Source organism: Motacilla alba, chromosome 1A (assembly GCF_015832195.1).
Source record: "Motacilla alba alba isolate MOTALB_02 chromosome 1A, Motacilla_alba_V1.0_pri, whole genome shotgun sequence".
In the NCBI taxonomy this organism is placed as follows: domain Eukaryota; kingdom Metazoa; phylum Chordata; class Aves; order Passeriformes; family Motacillidae; genus Motacilla; species Motacilla alba.
Genome location: NC_052031.1, coordinates 10,330,052 through 10,355,135, shown reverse-complemented (window position 1 = coordinate 10,355,135; position 25,084 = coordinate 10,330,052). Strand labels below are relative to the sequence as shown.

General features: G+C 38.1%; 1 protein-coding gene across 5 annotated transcripts in view; it reads right to left on the bottom strand.

The window, feature by feature from the left end:
• The window catches only part of HGF (hepatocyte growth factor), a 62,920-nt gene extending 38,849 nt beyond the window's left edge, over positions 1 to 24,071 (bottom strand). For 2 of the 5 annotated variants that reach the window (XM_038154635.1, XM_038154640.1), the window contains exons 1-4: positions 18,669 to 19,145; positions 6,714 to 6,879; positions 1,975 to 2,087; positions 1,254 to 1,368 (exon numbers count right to left, since the gene is read on the bottom strand). In XM_038154635.1, coding sequence (XP_038010563.1) covers positions 1,254 to 1,368; positions 1,975 to 2,087; positions 6,714 to 6,879; positions 18,669 to 18,744 — 470 coding nt within the window. In that variant the 5' untranslated portion in view covers positions 18,745 to 19,145. Of the gene's footprint in view, positions 1 to 1,253; positions 1,369 to 1,974; positions 2,088 to 6,713; positions 6,880 to 18,221; positions 18,366 to 18,668; positions 19,148 to 19,190 lie in introns of those variants that run through there. The other 3 variants (XM_038154638.1, XM_038154636.1, XM_038154637.1) reach the window with 3 other exon arrangements.
• Positions 24,072 to 25,084: the final 1,013 nt, after the last annotated feature.

Below are 25,084 nucleotides of genomic sequence, written 5' to 3'. Positions count from 1 at the left end.
GGATCTGGTAGTATTTATGGTATGCTCCCATTTACAAACAGGTCTGGTCCCAAACTGAAGAGCAGACACTGCCTTCTATACTGTAAGAGCCAAGTCCAGTAAGTCTAAGCCTGAGGCTCAGCTTTGTAACACATCATAAGAGGACAGAATTCAACTATCCTTTGCCTTTTATTGTTGTTCCAAGATATCCTCTTGCACACTGGATTGATTTGGTCAGGACAGGACTGAGAAGTGCACAGCCCAGTTCCTCACCAGTGATCTCTAGTTTGGCTCCTCCTAAACAAATTGCTGATCCTGAGAATCGGGAGTAAAAGGCAGCAATGTGGATAGCAAGCTTATGGGTGAAAGGGCTTTTTGGTTTTGTCTCTTAAAGTTTTATTATCTACATGCTTAAAGCCAATACAAAAGTGTTTAAAGAGAAGTGGTTAAAGAGTAGACCAGTACTTTGCAGTCCTTTAACTGGTTTCTGGGAATATTTGTTGAGGATGAATCTGTTTTTACCATTACTCTTACTGGCTTCAGGTTTTGGCTTTCTTCTCTTTTACCTTAGCCAATAGAGTTCAACTAGATTTACTCTCAAGGTGTAGGTTTAGCATCACTTTCTCACTGTACCAGATCCTACTCTGAAAAGATAAGTCCTGTACATGCTCCCTCAGATTTTAGTTTGTATATTCTAAAGGGAAGGATTTCAAAAGCCTCAGTCCTTTCCATGGATTTGTTGCCTGACCTAAGTACTCCATAGAGTTTTAACGTATTTCATTAATAACAGAGAATTGACAGTAACTATGCAAAATATTATACACTAAGCAAATATTTCTATACAGTTACTATACAATATTATACACTAAGCAAATAGGTGGCCTACTATCCCCTGCTTCCTAATAACGTGGTTTTCAAAATTGCTCATTCCTTGGGAGTCAATTAGAAAACAGTGATGAACTTTCAGACCCTGGGCTGAAATAATGCAGATGTTTTTTTTTTTGTCAGTAGCTAAGAGATCAAAAGGATATAAACAGCTAAAAACCCCCAACACAGGAAAGAAAGAGATACAGACACACAGGCTGGCATTAGGAGAGAACTTTTCCCAGAAAGTCCAAGATAAGAATTTTTCGGGATCTGGAGAAGGGCATCTCTTAGAAAAGGCAAGAATATACCTAAGAGATTTTGTTGTCTAAGGTTAGTTTTCCCATAAATTATGCTTTATGGAAGCTGTCTGGGCACTATTCCCATTATCTCTGCTCCTGAACTCTTACCTGTGCTCATGGGGGATCATTGAATTCCAGGCCTGACACTGTATACCACTTTTTGTAACAGAGATTGTTCCTTTATAGTCTGCTCCTTTTCCAATGATACAATTTCTGACATAATCTATTGAAATAAAAGAGAAGAAAATGAGGGATTTGATTAATATATGAAAAACTAAAGCTCATCTTCTGCTTTCACATAAAATAATATATTTATTACCATTTACCTACTTAAATACTTTTTATTTTTTTTACATATATGCCTGTCTTTTTTATTTTTTTTTCCCTAATATTGATCACTATCTGACCCCCCAAAAAAAATCCTGGAAATGTTTCCAATGTATCTGATTGAGAAAAACTCCATGTCTGAGGACTTATGTATCCTACTCATTAATAAGGTACCTAAGAGCAATACTAAGTAATAAATGGTAACTCATGCAAGCTTTTACTGAGCTGCTCAGTAGTAAACTGAAGTATAAAACTGAAACTAGTATGTATGACAGTAGGCTAATATGTAGATTGGAAAACTGACCAACAGTAAGTATGTACACAAATTTCCATGACAGAAAACTCAGGATATGTGTAAATATAACTGTGAGATGCAGCTTTCAAAATGCATAAAAGTATCCATGCCCAGGATGTTCCTACAGCCAAAAAATCACTGACTGACCTCAGGGTTTTTTTTCCCCTCCCTAGCTGGGAAAACAAAATCAGTAAATAAATCAGTTACCCTTCTTTTCATACAGATCAAACGCATGGTCTTGCTTCTTTCTCACACCATTTGTCAAGCTGTTGAAGGATAACCAATGGCACCGTTTTGTAACTCTGTCATAAGCAAAGGCCCTGCAAAGAAAATCTGGATGAGAAAAAAATCTCTGTGTGGTTTATAATAATGACACATGGCCTGCCAAGGAGCATGCAATGACATCAGATTTATTTTTACTGGGAAAGTCAGAGAAACAGTCCAAATTACTATTTAAACCCACAACTGTGCTGACAAGAGCAAAGAAACAAAGAAATTAAATTGATGTGGTCATTACATTAAATACCAGTTTGGTTGTTCACACTAATCTAAGAGTTCCCTTGTCATTAAAGATCTTTATTTTAAAACTTAGATAAATGTGACTGAGACAGCATTTGTGTCCTCAGTTGCGCTGCTCCCTGGGAAAAAAAAAAAACCTGTGAAGATCCTTGCTATCCTTACAATATGCCTCTGAAATAGTTAAGGTTCTCACACTGACGGATTGAGGAAAATTCAGGCACAAGGAACCTGTTTCTTGCCTAGAACAACAGAGTTGTTTAAAACAAGATCATTTTAATTTATATTTCTATTAATAAAATAAACTGTGATAGTGTACCTAGAAGTTTTCCTTACTCACTTTTATTTTTTTTCTCTTATTTTAAACTACTTTCTAGGAGTGAGTACAATGTGTGCTGAATCTACTAGATATGGGGGAGGGTAAGAAAGACAAACAAAACCACAGAGTAATAACATTTTCTTTCAATACTTGAAATGAAAAATGCAGACTGTTTTCTCCTATAACAGTTTTGAAAGGATAGTCTTTAACTATAGGTAAAATATTTTGAAGGATTTTAAAACCACAATTGACCTCCTTGGAGGGGGCAACTTTTTTCCTTAATTTTTCATTTGAACCAAATAACAAATAACTAACATTATTTCCTCTAGCCTCCCACAAAATCTACATTTTTATCACTCACCCCATATCTTCTGAGATATTTTATTCTGATCTGAGAAGGCATTTTAACACTACTCAATAATATCCAAAGTCACACAGATTTCTTACACTTCATCCATACTTCGGCTATGCCATATTCTTCAGCTCTGCGTCCTTCAGCAAAAAGTTCCTTGATCTTCATTTATTTTGCCATACAAGCTTTCTTTGTGAGATCTTGCTGGCTTCAGTTAAAAATGCTACAAGATCCTATCCAATCTCCCCAGTCTTCTCTCTTTCAAACATCTTCTTCATTATCGTTTCCATCACCAAACAGATTTTTCATCCAACTGCTCTCTCTACTCTGTTGACTCCAAATGTTTCCAACCTGTTAACCTTCATCCCTCTGCCCTTGTGCAGCCTTCTGTTCTCTTCTGGCCGATTCTCAAATTCGAGCATATCCAAGTGCCTCTAACTCCATCACTCACAAAAATATCCTTGACCTTTCCTGCCTTTCCAATTACATTCTCATTTCCACTCCTCCCTCCTAAAGTGGGAATGCAGAATGCACTGTTTACAAACTATTCTTTTGGTTTTTGCCTTTCAGTTGCCTTTTGGTTTCTTTCCAGTTTGGCTTCTACCAGTTCTGCACATAAAAGTTTGTAAAAATCTTTTCTTGGACCCAAATCTGGAGGGTTTTTATACCTCCAAAGTCAACATATTTGAGCAAATTCTTGGACTTTCTTCTACTGATACTGCTGATCACAACAATTTATTTTGGTCTCTCTTTGTACTGAGGTAGTCTGTAGATTTTCTTACAGGTACTGAAATTCTGCTGTCTACACTGAAAGCCCTTCCTCGGTAAATACAGACAATCCAAGCAGATAACAAAGGATAAGACTGACAACTTTGCAGCTAAGGAATGGACACACCTGCAAAAGTCACCTGTATAGTAAATAAAAGAGTAACGGTATTGATTTTTTTTCATCCATAGGAATTGTTTTGGGAAAAACCCAAAGGATGATGGTAGGAAAACAGGGAGTAATGGACTGCTAAGGTTGGTGAAACAAAGGAGTAGAACAATTCAGCAGCAGCAGCAGCTGGATAAAACTAATAGGAAAGGCAGAAAAAGAGACTCAGAGATTTATGAAGTCAAAAACACAATGTAAGTGAATCTCAGGAGTTCTTTGATGGAGGATTTTAGGAATAATGTTATGAACAAGAAACAAGTCTAGATAAGGATCTTGTAATTCAGTTGGAAATGAACAATATCTGTGCAAGCATGACAGCAAAGGGATTAGAGGAAGTATCTGTGCTCAAAAGTTACATATATTATCTTCAACAAAAAAGTGTTAGAGTTAAAACCATCTAGGAATAATGATTAAACAATAAAATACTCAAAATTTACTCACATGTGAAACAGAAACTTATAATGAAGAAATATAAAGTTTTCTTAGTTTCCTCCCTGCTTCCAGAAAATAAGGAGTACCTGAACCTTTACAAGTCTGTAGTGCCTGAAATCTGCTACTTTTACCACTTTCTGGCAAAAAACAAACCTAACACTGTTCCTGCTCGTGTACCTCACAGTGCACAGGCACAGACGTTGTTGCTACCAGTACTATTGTCACAATTACCTTACAAAGCAATTCTATTTAGAATTCTTACATAAAGCTTACATACAGAAAATAAAACATCACTGCTGTGACCCAAGTGATGGAGAACTGCTACATGGATATGGAGTATAAGAATCAAGCCATGAAAATGTCAATAAACATAGGAAATTTCAAGTCTCATATTTCAAGCATTTAAAATGTCAGTTTGTGTTACTTCTTATTTTAGAATGCTCCCACAGCAGGCAGGAAGTTAATTGGTTTTCATTTAAGTTGGCAACAAATTTCACCTTGTAATAACCATGTACTGGTATGAAGTTAAAGACTGGGATCCTAGGAATAAAAGGGAAACATTAGCAAACACTGGATCCTTTGAAAGGGAACACATGCAAAATGTGTGTTTACAGTAGCATCAAAGAACAGTTCACACTACAAAAGGATCCATATGGGGCCAAAAGGGAAACCACAAGAATGTTCTGAGATCCCTGTAAAGAAAATCCCATGCACTCTGTGCATAATGGTTGGACAGGCAAGACCTCATCACCTACACCTCTACTGCTAAAGCAGGTTTTTAGCACCTTCCCTGCTAAAAGCCCACCAGGGAGAGAAGGAATTCAGAGAGTAAGTCATCAGGATCTGTATTCTTCTCCAGATTCAGTGCAATGTAATTGCATGATAGATTGCCATTCTGTAATCTGTGAGCAGGGCTTTTCCAAGCTGTACTCTCAAAGTCCCTCATGTCTCCTTTATGTTGTTGCATTGATTCATTAAAGGAGAAATTGCCCCCTAAGATATCCATCAGACACTGTGTAAAAAAAAAAAAAAGCTACAAAACATGAAAATATTTTAAAAATTCAGAGAGACTCTAAATTAATTTTATTATAAAAGAGACTAGACACATACATTAACTTGCATTTTATTTTCAGAACACAAAAGATAGCATCTAGAGCAACTACAAGTGGCCTGAGACAGTTTTCCTAAACTGATGCTAGAATATAGAATTGTTGTTTTCATGGAGTTATTCAGAATTTATTTTATACTGTGATACATAATTTTGCAATACTTCTTGCTGCTGCTCATCAGAACTCAAGGATGTCTTGCTGTTTTGGATACAACCTGATCCTTTTGGCAATGACATCAGTGGAAGCCCTGCCAATAGGGAAAGGCGTGGCTTGTTCCAGGTGAAAAATATTAGTGCCTAGGAAAATATTTTCTATCTGAAAAAGGTTAACTTGCTCATTATTTACACATATAGAGTACAGAATTATACAAATGAGATCTTGCAACAATGGAATTAAAGGCTTACTGGAGAATTTAATCACAGTTGAGAACCTTCTCTGCCAAGGAAGAATATTTGTTGTCACATTTCGTCCAGCGTCCATTTGTACCAATGGTCAAAACTGTTTTATGTTTCAAGTTCAGGCTCATATTTAGCACATTACTCACCAGTACAGAAGTCATCCACTCTCTCCAAGATCTTCTGCAATGCCTTTCATTGATTGCTAAAGGTCTAGACTAAGAGAGTCCAGGGGGATCATGTAAGTATAATACATCAGAAAAATGTTAGTGATTTGTTCCAAAAAATAGTAGAGACTATGTAGAAGGCGGACAAGTGATCAGCTGCATGATGAGTTCCTAAGAGACAGCAGATGATGGAGGATAGCTATCCACAGCCCAGGTTTGTCCATTGTATCAGATTCGTAGTACTTGCCAGTGAACTTCAGCAGGGCATGAATCTGTGCTCCATGTGTGAGGGTCCCATTGATTTCAGCAGGAGTAATGTGCAAAGAATGAAGACAGAATGTGGTCTGAAGTGGTGCTGAAATACTGCAGCTGTGATGTGTGACAAGAATCATCTTATATGAGACATAAAAATCTCAGAAGTGTTCACCTAATGCTACATTGCAGCCCAAGTCATCAGCATCTTAACATGAGTATATTTCTTCAGCAATGTTGTGGAAAAGATTACAGATTGGACAAGCTAAGAAGACAGACAACTCAGATAAAGCCTCAGACTGACACTCTCTGGACAGGTAGAGCAAGGTCACTGAAATCAAAAATCACAATCTTTAGGTTGTTCTCAGTACAAGCTACCATTGATGACAATTACGAAGAGACCATTGATCAAAGGCTGTTATACATGTTTCCTTAGGGAAAAAAACAAACAAAAGAGATACATAACTTACTTGCAAGTGAAGGAAAGGCCTTTGTTCCTGCTGCATCTCTTTGCACATTGCTCTGTGGTATTTAACAGCTTCGTTTTTACTTCCAGTGTTTTGTTTACTTTAATGAGCATCAACTCTCCTGTTTTTTTGAAGTCATGAAGAGGATTTCTTTTTCTGCTTTTACCCTCTAAAAAAAGAAATGAAGAAGAAGAAAAAAAAACACAACAAAATAAAATATTGTTAAGAAAAATGCTGAGATTAAGGATGGCGTTAGATTTAGATAACATTTTCTAGGAATTGTAACGTCTTCAGACCCTAAAGCATAGAGAATCTCACAAAAATAGGGTATAAGCATCTACTGCAGAAGAATTGATTATTTTAGACAAGAACTTCCATTTTTAAAACCAAAATAGTAGGAAGTATAGCAAAACCAGTTTAAAATAAAGACTTGTATAATGCTGTAAAAGGGTAAAATGAAAAGTTCTCATCCTTTGTAATTTTTTTTTTTTTGCAAAATATGCCCAATAATTATCTGAGATCTTGTAAATATTTCCATTAAAGGCTCGAGTGAAAAAGAACATAATTTGCTGAATGAAAAAAGCAGTTGTTAAAAAAATACACTTATCACAAACTGTGAAAAGAAATGGGTTCTGGAAGTGACACAAAGTAATCATCTCACTGCTCCAGTGAAGTCTCAGTGTGAGTGTTGTGTCCAGTCTAAGTATGACAGAACTAGAGTCATAAGCTCACAGAAAAGATTAGAAGGTCAAACAGAGGCCATAACATGGAAACAGTCTGTAGTGCTGCAAAGATTCCTGCAAAAATGAACACAATGATCTTGTTTCCATGTCTCGATTGAAAAGCCCAGAGGAAGAGGTATCAAATGCAGGGAGGAAGATTGGCTAGACATGTTTGGCTAAAGTGCAAGTGGAAACGTCTTTGATATCTGCAAGAAAATTCCAGAATTTTCCCAATATTTATTTATATTTTTGCTTTGCATTCCATGAAAACCAGTCTACCAGTGAAGGCTATTCCATTGTCTCTGAAGACAGATGAGCACATCTGGAGAGTAACTGTCCCTATTCTGTCAGATGACTAACATAGGGAGAATAAATTGCCCTGTGGATCTATTTCTTCTATTTCACTCAGTGATCCCAGATGATCTTTTTGGATTAGATGGCTTATCCACGTAAGGTTAGGTGAATAAATTCCTCCATAGTTTACAGAGCAGATAATAGTATTTTCCGTAACTTCTTTCCATGTAACTGTATTCACAGCTGTCCTTTCATTTTTCTCTACAGACTCTGCAACAATAATAGAACACAAATGCTCAGGTTCAATTTATTAAATTTCACCAAAGGTTTCCCAATAGATAAAACCCCAGCCTCGTGCTCTGAATAGATCCTCATGCACAAGCAGAGTGCACTTAGGCCAGTAAAATTTTGCTTGGTGCACTCTGCAGAAGCTCAGAATAACTGTAAATTGCAATAGCTGAGGCTCTGGAGGAGTTACTGCCAGCTCCACGCACTGGAAACCCAAAGAGAAGTTTCTTTGCAGAAACTTCCATCCTGATTACTGAGTTCACATTTGCACTGGATTCAGCTAAATCACACCTCTCAGTGGTGAGTTGTCCCCAAAACATCTAGAAATATAACAAAGACACCTACATTAGATCTCATCAATCTTCAGCTTTTTAAAAAAAAAGAAAAACAAAGGAGGAGAATATCTCTGCTATAACATCCCTATAAAATAATCTTCACCCCATCCTCCTTTCTTTTTTTTTGAACTAATGAAAGTAAACTATGCTACTCCCCAGCATCTAACAACTCACACTTTTAATCCAATCAGAAAAAAAAAATTAGGAAAAAAGGAATTTATTTATCTTTAAATGTAACTATTATTAATATATGAAGAAGCTTTTGATCAAAAAATTAAATGCTAATAATTTTGGTGCTGTGTTAGGGACCCATATCAGCTCTCTTAAGAATTTTCAGCCTTCTGTTTGTGCAGGGCACATGCACCCAAAATGAATCACTGCTTAAAGAAATGGTAATGTTCTCATCCTAAGGATCTACATTCTGTTACTGGAAATGGTTGTATCTACATTGAAGCTGCCTTTTTTTTTTTTGGGGTTTTTTTTTTTTTTTTGGTTATACCTGTGACAGAACCTAAGTGCTTCAAAAAGGATTGCATTTACCCCTTAAGTCAACCACAGAAAAACATATCTTCCATAAAGCTTTTGTGGTGTATTTCTCAATCTATTATCTTCCACAACATACTTGTTAGTTTTATGTTGTCTCAGCCAAGACTTTTATGTCAAGTGGTGGTAAGAATCTGTAGAGAAATATCAAAGTGTTTTCTTTCAGTTGCTGATACTAACATTTCCCATCTACTGATAAGTGTCATTATCTTAATGCCCAAGATAATAGCTTAAACTTACCAGCCAGCATGCAAGAATATGATTTAAAAAATCAAGAAATTCTGTTCTGCCTGAAAAATATGGTACAGAGTTCTGCTTTTTCTTTTTGTCCTTCTTTCTCTAGCAGTTGTCCAAAGAGGATTATGGGTTTGATCTTGCATTTAGCAATTCATAACAGCCTGATTTAGTTTAGCTTTCAAACAACAACATTCTATGTCTTGCCTATAATCCAAGAGGCAAAGGGCCAAGTGCATCTGTGGTGTGACTGTTAGAAACATCAGAATAATGCAAAGCACTACTTTAACAATTCTCCCAACAAATTATATAAAAAAATATTCTTTTTGTGTCAAATTAGGGCCTTTATCAACAAAAAGTTAACTCAAACAGTGTCTTAGGCATGCTCCACATTAAAGTTTAGTATGCAGTATGCATATAATGCAACTGATTTGTAATTGCCATTCATTTCAAGTTTTTAAACTTTGATCAATCAGAATTTCTGCTCATTTTGTGGGCCACGTCCTCCGATGTTTCCTGTAGTTTCATATCACATTACCAAGGACGTCTGACATTCCACTTAAATTTGAAAATATTAGCAGCTGATTCAAACACAAAGGAATCCAGTCAAATATGAACCAACATTTTCTTCAACAGAAACAACCACTAACTAAAAATATTTCTTCAGTCAACTTAAAAAAATCTTTAAAAGGTGAGGATGGTGCCTTTTTCTGTTTCTTAACATGAAGTAGAACAGAAAACAGAAGAGCTCAGTCAGTGCCCAAGGAAATGGGAACTGGCACATCTGCTCTAGTAGGATGCAGCATTGGACAAGTGCTCCATAATCTCAAAAGCAATTTCCATAGTCTCCCTGCTGGTTTCCCCATTTTCATAAAAGACTTTAAATATTTACTTAAGAAAAGAGGTACCTCACAGGGAAAGACATTTACCTTGCAGCTACAAGAACTCAACTTTCAGTTCCCTTACTAGATTTTCAAATGAGGTTTCTGTGCAGTCTTCTCAGTCAGGAATCATTGACTGAGACTGCTATAGGGCATCTGGAGGAAAAGATTTCCAACAATACCTTTTCTTGGAGCAGTTCTAGTCCATGTCAAATAATCTCAATATTTAGAGATAAAGAAAACTGACATTCTACAGCATTTTTGTAAGAAAACTCACCAGCAAGTTCCAGTGCCTATGTTCTAGAATCTGCTTAACTTTATTTTTAATTATCTTAATACAAAACAGATCCAGTAACACAGAGAACTGTGAGCAATGGAGGACACAGTATGCAATAACATAGAAAGACAGTTTCTCAATTAACAAGAGAAACTGGTTTGAATCGGCAAAGGTGTTTGTATTTTGATGCCTCTTTCTCTCCAGGTATTCTGTAATCACTGGGATGACAGGAAAATGACAGTAGAATAGCTTCTTTTTTCCCTTCTGGCCTCGTGTCCCACACCAAAAGAGGGCTTTGGGTTCCCAAACTGCCACATCGCTCAGTTCTGTAACTACCTGATTATGTTCAGTATCTCAAAACTTACATGTTGCAGAATAAAATTGGTCTGATACTGAGCTATATGACAGTACAGAAATTCAGTAGTTTCAGGTTTTTTAGAGTTCAAACACCTAAGCAACTCACATTTTACACCCTCAGGTCTTAGTCTGATCACAAAAAGTATTTGGTTTTGTATTATCTATCTATTATCTAGTAGTAAAAATCTACTACAGCAAATACAATACCATTTTTGTGGTAATCAGAATAGCATACAGGGTGTCATACAGGGCCCAAAGATCACCTTTGCTCATTACAATGAAATCAAAACATTACTTGCGTTATCTGCAACAAAATTTTACAAGGAGATTACCTGAATTTATCTGCTTCATTGGTAATCCCTTTCTCCTTCCTCCACCACTCCAGCTTTTTCTAATAAAGATGTACATTTTAAGCTGGAAAGTTATGGTCTTACAGAGCACAACTGGAGGATACTGGCTGCCTCCTCTGGAAAAATCTCTACTCCTATGGACTTGTTACAGACTCTAGAAATCTTTTAGTAAATACCAGTTATGATGCACTTAGCATGTCAGCTTCCAGGGTTTCCAAATTTCACTCTAGTCTATGCAGAAGTTGGTACTTTCTTAAAGAAACACATCTTGAAGTCTCCTGATAGTGTAAGAAAACTTTTTCCTTTAGTTTCTTTTTAATTTTGCATCCCAATTTGTTTTACAGAACAAAACCATCAAAACCTAACACCAGGTTTTCCAAATGGGAAGATAAATACATTTAAATTAAATGTTTATGTTTTGATTGAGATTCTTAATGAAAACTTGGTTCTTTGTGATTGAGTTTTATTTCCCTTTTCTGTTTGTTTAGACTTGCAGAACTTGAGATTTTAATATTTATTTGCTTTGTTGAGCTAAACTTTCAACTGTGTGGGGACCTTTTATAACTTTCAGTTTTTAAAGAATATAAACACTCATCTAAAAGCATCACTGTTCCTTGTTTTTCAGATGTCAGAAATAAACTAAATCTATGGTAAAATAAATGAAGAAAATTAAGATACCTGAATTCCTTAGACTAGCAGATGCTGTCAGAGAACTGCAGGAATCAACTGCAGTCCTTCCAAATGGAGAATGAAGTACAAAATAGCATGATATGAGGAGAAATATTTAAAATAGTGTAATTGTCCACATGCTGTACAGAAAGCACAGAGAAGCTGATGATTCAAAATATACTCCAGTGAAGAAAAATGGTCAATTATTTCAAAAATATAAAACAGACATAGGTACTGTTGTTAGTATCAACTGGCATATTAGATCTGTTTTAATATTTTGCATCATATTTGTAGTGAAATTAAGCCACTTGACCTTGAGCAGTTAACAGATGGACTAATTAGAGATTGACTTATTTGTGTTTTAATGGATAACCAGGTCAGAATGCTAAAATGAGATTAGCTATTAATTTAATTTTGCAAACAATCATCACTGCAAGATAAAGAAAACTGGATTTTCACAATGAGCTAGGAGAAAAAAAATGAGAGAGGAATATCATGTGATTTAAAATGGGCACGAGGGGCGGGAAATCAGAAATCTACCATCATATGAAAGACCTTTAATTTAAAAAAAAATTCCCCAACTTTAAACACACCTTAAATAAATTTAGGAAAGCACAGTTCAATACAGTAAACATAACAAATATTTTATCAGGGGACACCATACTTGACAAAAAATTAATGGTAACTTATATTCCTAAGTGTCTGAATGGGGAAAAAAAGTGGTAAGCAAAGATCTGCAAAACAATGTATTATCACAGTGTCAGATATATCAAAGCAGAATGCTTATCTCAGTATAAACATTGACAACTTAATAAGAAAATTAAAAACAAAGTATGTTTATGTGCATAAAACAGAAATTGGCAAAACTTGTGTAACAAGAAAAAATCAGTGAGTGGGGTTTGAAAAAAAGCAACAGTTCTCATCATATATGGATTGAAAGCAGTATGCAAATAGAGTGAGGTGTTTAACTTGTCTATAAAATATGATAGAAAGGATAATTTTAATTACACTCAATAAAGTATTTCCAAGAAAATGCTTCTTAAAGGATATAAAACATCAGGGGTAAACTGTATTCTGGTGTGTGCCTCAGTATGATAGCATAAGTATACTGACTTCATCAAGAAAAAAAGAAAAAACAATCAAACTCAATCTTCACCAGATGGTGAAAGTAGATGTTAATAAATGCTTTTGGATACAACATGCTTAATTTAACAGTGTGGTCACAGAAATAAAGGATGCTAAAGATGAATGTTGATCCTAACATCATTAATAGGGTCATCACAGTATTGTAATCTGTGTGAACCATTCAAAAGCAGTTTTTCAATAAATACATTCAGGGCAATTTTGTCTCAAATCAAGTCATAAAAGAGTCACTCTGACAAAAAGAATTAGTGCTCAACACTTTTAACTTACTTTCATTTACTTCGACTTTTCCTCAGAAATATCCAGATTCCTGGCTAGAATGCAAAAAGTGAACACCTTTTCCAAATGAACTCTCATTTGGGGGTAAAAGGGAAAAAAAAAAGGAAGAAAGGCAGACCAACATAATGAGAAACTGGAACAATCTGAGTTGTGCCCAAGAAAACAACTTCGTAGATTGGATAGGCTTAAAATGCCAGATTAAGTTTAATGCAGTTATTTATGTAAGACAATAATTTGGCGTAAAATAAGTTTACCAACCATACCCGTAAAATCTGCAGTCAGCTGTATAGATGGAAAGTCACCAAAATAAAAGCAGCTGTCCAAGGAGGCATCTCTAGCTTGTCAAAACTAAACAGTTTCTCAGAAGTACCTGGAGGATGATGTGAATATTTTAACTTCTGACATTTATTTTCTTGGCACAAGAGCCTTATGGGGAAAAAACCACAAAATTTTTAGAAAGTAGTTTGAAATATATGTAACTATCCATGCAATATCTATATATAAGAGATAATGATTTCCGTATTTCTACATTGGCTCTCTGTCTAGCTGTTGAGCAGATTCAGGAAATGCAAAATGATATTTCTTTTTGGCATTACATTACCACTCACACCACACACCCACACCCCCTTATTAGCAACTGCAAAGACTGACATGTAAGTGGGAACTCAGCTTCATGTTTATGCTGTCCTGCCTTTGGAACCCACTCCTATGGTCAGCATGAAAACTCAAGGAGTTAAGGATAATGCTAACAACTGATAGTATATTCTAAAATTGGATGGTAGCTGCAAATGGACAGATCTTTTCCTTCCAAGAAAAGGTTATCTGCTCAGCAGGATGCTGGGACCCACTGGCAGAAACAAATGCACAGCAGTTTGCACTCTGACTTACTGTATCTAACCTCTGGCTAAATGACTGAGAGGATTTTCCCTCCTAAGATTTGTTCTCTTACACATTGTGCACAAGTATTAAATCCCCACCATTTTCCACTGCATTCCACAATCTTTACAAGCACTTGGTGTCTTCTTTGAGGCACCCAGCATGTTGTGCCCTTCCCTTGTGATGGTGTTTTAGCCAACCGGAATTCCGGGCATGCAGCAAGGGGTAAGGAGAAAAGCACAAGTAGACAGGGCAGAGGTTGGGCAAAACAAAGAATGACAGATGGCTGAGGGCAGCAAAACAGCCCCTGTGAGAAGCAATGAGAGCCTTGCTTCATGTTGTACACATGAAAATAGTGCTGCTGGCCAAGGCAGCGAGTCATAGGAAAAGCTGGAGCTGAGGGGGGACAGAGGGAGCAGCCAGTCCCCAGCTGGGCCAGCAGCACCGAGGACTGCCAGGCACGGCTGGGCTCAGCAGACAGCACATGGGTGGAGGCCCACAAGCCACTGAAAACTACAGCTAGATTTTGCCAACACATTTGACTAATGTGGAGCATGTTCCCAGCTCTGCTTCACCACAGTGCTGCTTTGCATGTAGGTACTAACCACATACAGGAACAGCTCTACACCCTCTGGGCACTGCCACAAAAGCTGACAGGAGAAGATGGGGTAACAGTGAGGATGTCCTCACCCCTTCTTTCCAGTATTTTTAGCTGCCATACTTTCCCCATAGCAAGGTTCAAATTTTGCTTGCATTATGGCAGTTGTCCTACTATCCTTGCTTCCCAAGAAAGCATGGAGAACAATCCTTTCTCACCTCCACGATCAATCCATTCTCACCTCTGTGCTGCCTTCCAGTTCCAGCCCTTCCACCCCATCTTAACACTGATGGGGAGAAAGTGAAATTCCAACACTCATCCAGTACAAGTAATTGTAACATCCAGGGCAAAGCTTTTTTTCTCAACATCATGCTTTTACTCAAAAAGAGGCCCAGTTATCCTGGTTTTAAACCTCCTTGGAAAAGTTTGAAATGCTTAGGTGGCAAACTAATGTTCAGCACAAAGATCCAAAAGGGAGATATTCTGCTCTCTGAGGGAGACTGCACATTTCCCTTCCAACCCTGGCCTCAGTTGAAGTATTACAATAATGACAGATGAGCTCCTCCAATAAGAGGCTTTCCTTTCCTTGACTTCAGTGGTCAATTTTCCAGAGTTTTACGCAACATTTTAATCTCACGTCTTTCAACTCTATATTCTCCTGCTATGTTGCTTATGAAAATGGCATTAATAGAAACAGAAAATCTGTTAAGCAGGGTAAGTGCTGTATTACATGCGAGAGCAAAACAAGCGGCCCCTGGCACTGAGTACCAAAAGGATTCCATTAAACAGAAGGAATACACTCTTCCAACTGGCACAGTATCGTTTCACTTTGTTGACAGTATATAGTATAATGATTATCTACAGCTGGGATGGGAAAGTATAAATCACATTAAATTTTAAAAATATACTTAGCTATGCAGACCACAGGAATACACAACACTCAAAAATTGATTATGGCTATGGGATTTGATTTTTTTTTAAAGTGATAATATATATAGGAACTAAGAGCAACTCCCACATCTTCATTAGCAACTTCTTCAGATCATCCAAACTACAGAATGTGCTTTAAATAAATTTGAATAAACACACTTGGCTGTCAGTCCTCTCACAGAAAAATGTATCTTTAATTTAAATAAATCTTTAACATTCACTCTTTTGCAACATGCCAATCTACTTGTTGCTTTGATTAAAGAGTCATTTTTAGTTTCACTAGATGAACATTATTAAAGAGATTCTTCCCAAGAATACTGAATAATAAGAATATTTGATCAAGAAAGAAAACTCCTTGATAAAGTTATTAGCTACAGATTAATTTCTTTGTGCAAGTGACAGAGACTTACAGGATATTGATAATGTCTAGGCAAGTAGTCTATAGGAACCATGCACATTTATCTTTCATCAATCACAGTCTTATCTTTTATATATTAAAATGAAACTCAGAAAGTGATAGCATAGACAGCTTGCTGACATTTAAATTTCTTGTGTTTTCTTCACCCTCCTTTTTCTTTACCCTTTAATATAACCCAAATGTATTAGTCAGCAACTTCTGTTACACAGGACATTGTCTTTGCAAGAACTTAGGGCATGGCATTACAAACCCAGAATATTCATTCACAGAAGCAATTAAATTCACCATTATGTACATTTGAAATCAGATTTGACAGAACAGCAGTAGAAGTATGGATGTACATTAACAAAAGACTTTCATGTTTTAATTCTGTTTTCACCATTTACCTTGTTTTTCATATCTGAAAATAATCATATATAGGCAAATCCTAATCTTTCTTAAAAACTTCTCAGTAAAAAGAATCCAACATCCCAAACAAAGACAACATACATGTTTACAAAGCAATCATTTACAGAAATGGTCCATAAATTTGTATTCTCATAAAGAAGTAGGACAACTTTCCCTTGCCTACAGTGTAAATATAAAGACACTTTTTTTGAAGATCATGTATTTTCAAAATCAAGGTAAGCAAAATGGCAGCATGTGCTAAGAATCATCTTGCCAATAAGGATTAAAACAGGATTAAATATTAAGGAAGGTGGGGGAGGAAAACTAAGAAAGGCAGAGTTGTCAAGAAACCATCACCATGAGAACTGGTTAGAAAACAAGTCCTACTCTAAAAAACTCTGAAGTTTTGGAAATCTAATTTTTCTCCTCATCAAGGTGAACCATTCACCCCCAAACTGGAGAGCCCATTGGTAAGGCATAACCCTTTCCATCAGCCCAGTACTGATACATGCAATACAGAAGGTGTCTCTCAGTCTCCCTCTCAAAACATTAAGTAGATCCACCATTCATCAAAGTTAGTAAACTACAGACCAGCACTAAGAGCCTACAGTCAGGGACAACAAGGACTTTCTCTCACTCAAGAAAAGCATCCTGACTTACCAGGAGAGCAAAGCATGACCTAGTTTATTACAAGCTCTAGACTAGTTGAGCACCTTTGGCCCATGGAATAAAGTGTGTGTGTGTGAGTGTGTCTCAAGTATTCATTTTGCTTTTTTTTTTTTTTAACTAGCCCATCAATTCATGAGCTTCTGTCACAGGTGAGGGTTTCTCAACAGCAGGTTACCACAAGCTATTGGCAATGTCTCCTGCTGTATATTTCTCTATCATTTAATTTGAGGGAAACAAACCAAGGAAAGTTTCTCTTTAAAAAGAATTATTTTTGTGAAAAGTTTTGATGTATCAGCATTTTCCAGTAAAAGAAACCCAAAACATTTTCTCAGAAAATTCCTAACCGGCTCTAGTCATCACTTTTCAGAGAAGCTGCATGTCCAAAAAATGGAAATTCCAATGTACATGGAAAAGGAGTTCAGAAAAGTATTGTATCATAGCGTCTGTATCTCTGTGTCACCTGCTAAAAAAAACATGCCTGTGAAAACAATATCCTCAGGGAGCAGACTGAGCACAGAAGCTGTAATGAGATTGTTCAGCATACTACAGAACCACACTCCTCCTTCCAAGGGGAAAACAACAGGTTTTATTGCACGTGATGCTGCCAGTCTGTTTTTGACTTACCCACACAGATCACAAAATATTCCACTCTGAAATTCCATTTCAAAATATTTATTTTTTTAACTAGAAAGCAGTAACTTCTTGGAAGCCATGAGCACGCCATACTGTGCCTGATGCCCTCAGATGTTGCCCCAGAACCCAGCTGCCACAGTTCCCTGCCCCTGCTTTGCTTCTCCTGGCAGATTCTTTCCCTGAATTGTGCCTGTCCTTTGTTTCTGTCTGTGCAAAGGTCTGACCCTAACAATGTTGCCGGAAGGAAGGAAAGGTTTGTAGAAACCTTTACAAACTTTTTTCCTTAAACGTCTTCCCAGAGGGCCAATAGAAAGCACAGAGTTGGCTCTTCAGATAACCAGTCCAGGGGGGACACTTCAGGAAAGAAATTCAGCTAAAGAGCATCCAGCACTTGATTACTTATTGTTTGTTCCTTGCCCCCCCCCCCCCCCCCCCCCCCCCCCATCTCCCGGATTTCAGCGGGAACATCTAATGAAATTACAAGTATTTCAGTCTGGAAATAGCACGCTCATGCTGCTGAACTTCAGCAAGGGCATTCCCGTTCAGCAAAGCACCATCCCGTGCTTTGGGTAGTCCTTGTCAACTTCTGTTATTTAACATTTATTCTACCACTGGAAATTAAGGATACACGGTCTCGTCCTGATAACGGCCGGGTGTACCTCTGGGCAATGCTGAGATTTTCTTTCCCCTCTGTCCCGCTTTCCAGCTCCGCCAGTCCTGAGCGAGCCCCTCGCCCCGCTCACGCACGGTGCAGGCGGCGGGAGCAGCGGCCCCTCCGCAGCCCGCGGGCCGGGACCCGCCTCCCTCAGGCTGCGCGCCGGCAGCGCGGCTCGTCCCGGCCGCCGCACGCTGCGCTGCGCTGCGCTCGGCTCCGCGGCGCTGCCAGCCCGCCCGGACAGGCAGGGTGAGGCGCTGCCAGCCCCACCTGCGGGCTCAGACCTGCGGGCTCAGACCTGCGGGCAGCGCCCGGCGCGCCGCCCCAGAGCCCTCCCTGCCGCGACGGAGCGGGGAAGAGGAGCCGTGCTGCGGCTGCGAGGCGGACGGGGGTCGCTAGCGAAGTGATAGAAGAACTGACCTGCCGCGGGGATGGCGGTGGGCAGCAGCAGCAGCTGGTGGAGCAGCAAGGCTGGCAGGAGGTGGGTGGCCCGCATGGTGCTGGCGGACCCCCCGGCGGCTGGCGGGGAGGAGAAGGGGAGATGGCTCCTCGGAGGGACCCCGTGCACCGCCGGTCACTCGAGGAGGCAGAGTGAGCCGAGCTTTTTATTGCGATGATCTAAGTTTGTTGTGTGATTAACTGGAAAGATCTGGGTCCCAACTCCCTCTTACGGTAAGAAACTGTTTAACAACATCCCCTCTCTGCCTCTTCTTCTCCTCCTCCCCTCCTCAGGAGCTGCCTCCCTTCCCTCCCACCCCTCAACCAGCGCAGGGAGAGGGCTTCCCCCGCCTCATCCCTCCCTCCCTCCCTCCTTCCCGCCTCTCTCTCCATCCCTCAGAAGCTCGGGAGGAGCAGCCGGGCCGGGCCAGGTCCCTCAACTCTTGCCCTGGGGCTTGTGGCTCCGGCGGCAGAGTTCCCTCACAGTCCCCATTGCCATCTCACCTGCAGCCAGAACAGACCTCTCCTTCCCTGCAGACGTGTCCCTTCACGACGTCCCCCTTTCTGCACCTGCCCCTTGGCCTCATCGCCAGGCAGCACCTTCATCCATCTCCATTTCACTGGGATTCTCCCACCACATGGACAATTTCACTGTAAGGAAACACCTTTCCTCTGACCTGCCCATGGCTGCCCTCAGCCACCAGCCTGGCCTTTCCATCACCCTCTTTGGCCATCTGACAAACGCCACTTCCTCAAAATTGTGGCAGCTCTGGGGAATTTAAAGGTCAAGTATCAGCTGCTGGCATTGCTCCATGGAGACAATCTTCAGTCTAAAGCGATGCCTGACCTTCCTTCTGTTGCAGGCAAAGTCATTGTAATTTTTCTCTTGCACTTCATTTTAACCTCATGGAAGCAATGACATTGGGTTTTGTTTAAAGTCATGAGACCGGCCTTCGTGACATGCAAGTGTTCAAAAATAAACACTTGAGGAAAAGTTTTGCTGTAATTTAAACTGTTCCTTTCTCCCATGCATCCACCTACCATCTACGGCAGGAGTGTGTGACAACAGCGGAAACTGTTTCCCTCCATTTTCCACGAAAAACCAGAGACCCGCATGTGGCCCCATGCCATGTGAGTCAGAAAAATGTGTCTCCTTCCCAGCCTGGGCTCCTTTGCTCATATTGATGATTAGCAACTATGAGTGAAACAGATATTCTTAAAAAATAGGTTGTTTCCCAATCCAAATAACTTTTGATCAAGTATTTTGAACAGATATGAGTGGGACTTTTTATCCAGTTACTTTTGCTCAGTGGCAAAAGTTAAAATTTCCATTTGGGAATTACTGTCTAACTAAATGAAAGCAAGGTGACAAAAGCAAAAAGTGGAGAGACAATCTGTTAAGAAAATATTTTGAACATTTGGTATTACAGGAAAAACACATTTGTGTGAAAAAATCCCCAACTTTCTGTTTCAGAATGAGCATTATTTTTAGGGGTTCTAGTTAAGTTTTTTGCTGTCCTCATTTTTCTCCCGATGGTAAGGTAATTTTCAGGAATTTCTTGGAGATGTACTACCTGAAAAACAGGGAACATATATTCTACTGGCCAACACCCTTGCATGGTATCCTTGTCCACTGCAACTGATAAAACATGGATTTCTCAGGTTTTGTTTTCTGTTTTTCCCCCGCCAAAGATAGACAGAAGTATAAACAAAAAGCAACAAAAATAATCATATCACTATTCTGGGCCCAAAATAGCCACATTCTGTTAACCAGATGTATTTGACTTGTTGTCCATGCATGTGTTGAGTGACATTTTTTGCAGAGGACACAATCATGCACCATTAAAGTCAGGTAGAATTTTTTACCACTGAGTTCTCGGAGGGGAATATTTGGTCTGTAGTCAGATTCCTCCAAATTTTTAGGAAGATTGCTGTTGTGTCTCTTGAGGTCTGGAGTGCTCCTTAATGGAGGAGATATTCTGCTGTATGGAATCCTATTATTAATACAAAATCTTGTGGATTATTCATGATGTGTCTCAGTTCTGTAGGAGAGCTCAAGTCCTGGTCATGAGCTTTTTTAGCTGCAGATATTGTGCTGGGCAGGTGTAACTCCATAGTCCTGCTTCTCCATTTATCCAGTTTTGGGGAGCTGCTTGAGGGTGCCTCTGCCTATTACATAGTGCATATACATATCTCCCCTCAGAGGAAGTCAGGACACATGGACTAGACAGCCAGGGACAGCAGGTACATTAGAAAGAAAGAGATCCTACAGATTCTATATTCAGATGTTCTATATGTAGGCAATCAAGACTGAGATTTGTATCTGGATCTGTGAAAGGGAAATGCTTTTTGGTGCCACATCAGAGACTGCAAAATGTAGCATGAGCCTTTTTCTGTGTCTTCTTGCCCTGTATATTTTGCACTGAATGCATGTTACTTTATCAATTCAATCAAATTTTGTCTTGAAATGAATTTTCAATATGAAGGAAAGCTGTAAAAATTTCATTTTCATGAAATAAACTTTCAGAAAGAATTCTGTGTTCAGTTTCAACCTGCACGTAGAGTAACTAAAAATTAAAATACAACATTCAAAAGTAGTAGGTTTTATGCAAAAATATTATGTTTTCTGACCCTTTGAGGGCATGTTTTTGGACCTATAAATCTCTTTCTCTATTCTGTTTTTGGGGCTTCTCTGAGAGTGGGGATTTTTGGGTCATTGGGTTTTTTGATTATATTTTTTTTCTGATTTCTTTTGGCAGCTCTGCAAACTTGCTCTGATAACCTGGCTTTCAAATCAGTGTAGCTCTGTATTAGGAAAGTAACATAATATTTCTGTAGAAGTTATCTAAAAAGAGTTACTTGCACACTTTACCAAAGATGTATTTGCTCTGGACTGTCTACATGAGTAAAAAATTTCAAAAAACTTTATTTTGGTTGGAAAAGTAAGCAGACATGACCAAACACATGGAAACTGCTATTTTTATATTCTCTTTTCTGACCATAACCACAGTTGAATCTGTTTTTCAGATGTAACTTGCTGTTCAGAAATGCTAGATATCCACAGTTTGGGCAGGAATCCTTACAAGTATGCAAAATAATATTAAGTCACCATTATCTTCAAAGAAAACTTTTTTTAAATGAACCAGCATCTTTCATATGAGGCAACACTTTTGCTCAAAATATTTGCTTTTTACTTCTTGATTTATCTGGTATAGGTATCACTGTGGTAATGTCCTATCAGACAATAAGCCAAATAAAATAAGTAAGTGCTTGCAGTAATTACTTAAACACAGAGTTAATCAGTGAAAAAGTCTCAGGCTGCCTGAGTAGTTTAAACTGAGCAATTGTGCTTCACATTTCAAGAAGTACTAAGCTTTACTGCCTTTTTTTATAACCTGAATTTGAGATTAGAAGCAGAAGAGATTGTGGTATGGACCACAAGATTTGACACTGCTGGGTAAAGGCAGAGTTTAAGCAGAGCTATAGCACATGACAGGTATCAGTACTTGCTGAGGCACCTCAGCCAGAGCCCAAACTCTGGTATTTTCCAAGATAATACCCATGCTTTCTTTGTGCAGAAAGAGAAAGGGAAACAAGGCATGAAAACTGGGAGGAGGAGCAGGAAGAAGTGGATAACAAGATCCACACGTGGGAATTAATGTCCAGTTGAAAGCAAAAGCTCAGAAACTTCACGGTCTACTATTCCAGATTCAGTCCAAAGGACTTTGCGTGTCATCATACCAAATGTTGCAGATCTGACCTGCTAGTCCCAGAGGGCAGATTCATCACCCCAGCCAAGTGTGCAGAGCCCTGTGCAGTGGAGCAGGACAGTGTGGCACCTCACATGAGGCTTGGTGCTGATTCCCCACTGGAGAAACTCAAGAATGAAGACAAGCTCCAGAGTGAATTGGCTGGGCTTGGTTCCACCCATCTTAATTCACATGTGTGTTCATAATATTCAAACATACATAATTTACAATTCTTCCTGCACCCAGAGTCCCAAGTGTTCAGGCCTGGCTGCTAAACCCGAGGCAGGTAATCCAGCATTCATCCCTGCAGTCAGTTAATAGCATAAATCCTTTATGGTTTTCCTGTGTGGGACTTATGGTAATTGCTTTTCTCATATTTGCTGTATGCTAACTAGGAAGAGTTCAGATGGATAACAGAACAATTTTTATTTTCTAGTGTGAAAGTCATTTAAGTCATTTATGGAATGGCACCCAAGGGCAGCAGATGCAGCCCATCTGAAATTACTATTTCTAATATTTGGGAAGATGGGAAAAAAAAAAAAAAGATGCAATCATATATACAGCACATTGTTATTAGTAGGAAATATCTGTTAAAATTTGATCTGATTGAAATTTAGATCTTTCCACACCTAAATGTTTTATCAACATGGGGATGTACATGCAAAAAAATTATTTTCATTAGAATTTCTAGTAATATTCATTTGAGGTTTTGTGGGACGTGCTGCAATGTGGTTATGTGGATTTTGAAACACCAAAAATCCCTCACTCAACTCAAAATAATTTGTTACTTGTATATAATCTGAGTTTAGGTATATTGATGAAGAATGCTAAACTTTTGGTTTATATTTGTTTTTATCTCTGCTATTAATGTCTGCACTGCCAAGAAAGTCTGCAAAGAATAAACACCACTGTAGTACTGGTAAATAAATTCTCTTACTCAAGGTCTAATTTGAACTGCAAACCCCTCACAATAGCTTTTTATTTATTTTTTATTTTGTGCAAGAATGTAAGAAAAAATGAACCTCTCTGTGACCTCGGTCTGCTAGAATTAAGTTGTGGTACTGGCCTTTGGAAAAAAAAAAACAAAAACCAGAAGCTGAATATGTTTGATACGAAGCAACAGCCCAAGAAGCCCTTAATTTACATGCCATAGTTAAAGTTATTTCTCTGAGGATGTGATTTTTGGTTCAGAAAGTCTTCATTGTATTGTATATTTAGGTAAAGTACAAATCTTAATAACAGTCAAGGAAATCTAGATTTGGTTTTGTACTTTTTTTCTTTATTGTAGAAAAGCTTGAAAATGTCCACCTAATATATTTAACCACTAAGAAAATCTCCATGTCACATTGTCTTTAGAATTATCTGTCTTTTAAATCAATTTAATGGTTTTAATGTCTGAGGTAAGGTGTGTATTTGTGTCATTTGAACAGTAGATTAAAGCTTTCTTTTATATGTACAAACAATTCACTCCTCCTGCATTTTTGAGGTCAGTGAAAACCAAGAGTGTGCTTAAGTAAAACCACTAGACATCCCTGGCTGAATATTTTATTTCATTTGACTGACTTAACTATAAAACCTAGGATAGTTTTTCCAAGATATTTTTATTTTAGATCCCAAACTGGAGAAAAATTTTTGCATTTCCTAGACCATTTTCTATTTTCAGTAATTTCTTATATTTCAAAAAGGTAATAAAGTTTTGGTGGATTTCATATCAGGACATAGTTTTTACTTTGAAATTAAAAAAAAAATATATAACATACAATAAAAAAGTCCAAACGAACCACAATTATTCCAGCAAAATTTTGACAAAAGCAATACGGACATGTTAATGCAGGCCCACATATTGATTTGTTCAACTTAAATGTGTGCTTTTAAATAGGGAAAAGTTTCCCAAGTTCTCTGTAGCATACATTTTATCCCTAGGGGAGGTAAAATGGTGGCAAAAAGCAAAGACTCTTTATCTTCCAATATGATACTTCTGTAAAAAAAAGTTACTGTCAGATAAGCTGAAAAAACACTACTAAAACTGATGCTGAGAGATCAGATACAATAAAAAAGGTAACATACAGTGGTTTAATAAAAATGAGATATTGCCATAAAATACTATTAATATATCTCAGACTGGTATAAATTTTAAGAAGTGTTCTCAATAAATTTAGAGTACCAAAGAATAAAAATAAACTGGTCTTTGACTGTAGATTGTACACTGTGGAATTGCTTGAGCAATTCAAAAATCCAGAGACAAAAGCCTTAGCTCTTTGAATTCCAGAGACTGAAGACTTCCAGAACTTCTGTCAAGTGTAAATTCTCTAGGATTTCATATCAAAGAGGAGAATTTCTACCTAGGGTGCTGTTAAAGATTTTAGAAAGAAACCTTCATGGAGATTCATCAGTTTCCTAGCAGTCTCTCAGACATGAGGCCATATTAATAACAGCTCAGAAAAAAAAAAAACCACAAACAGAAAAGAACTCATGGTTCATGGCCATAAAATACTGATCTTACCTGGTTTAAGGTTTGTAAGCCCAGAGACAGAAAGCTTGCCAAGATATCAGAAAAGATGTTATCAAAGGAGAAATCTCAGCTTGACTTCTTTTAAAGAACAAGTTTTGGGTATTTTATTGTAATCAAAGTCTCCTTGTTTGGGGTAC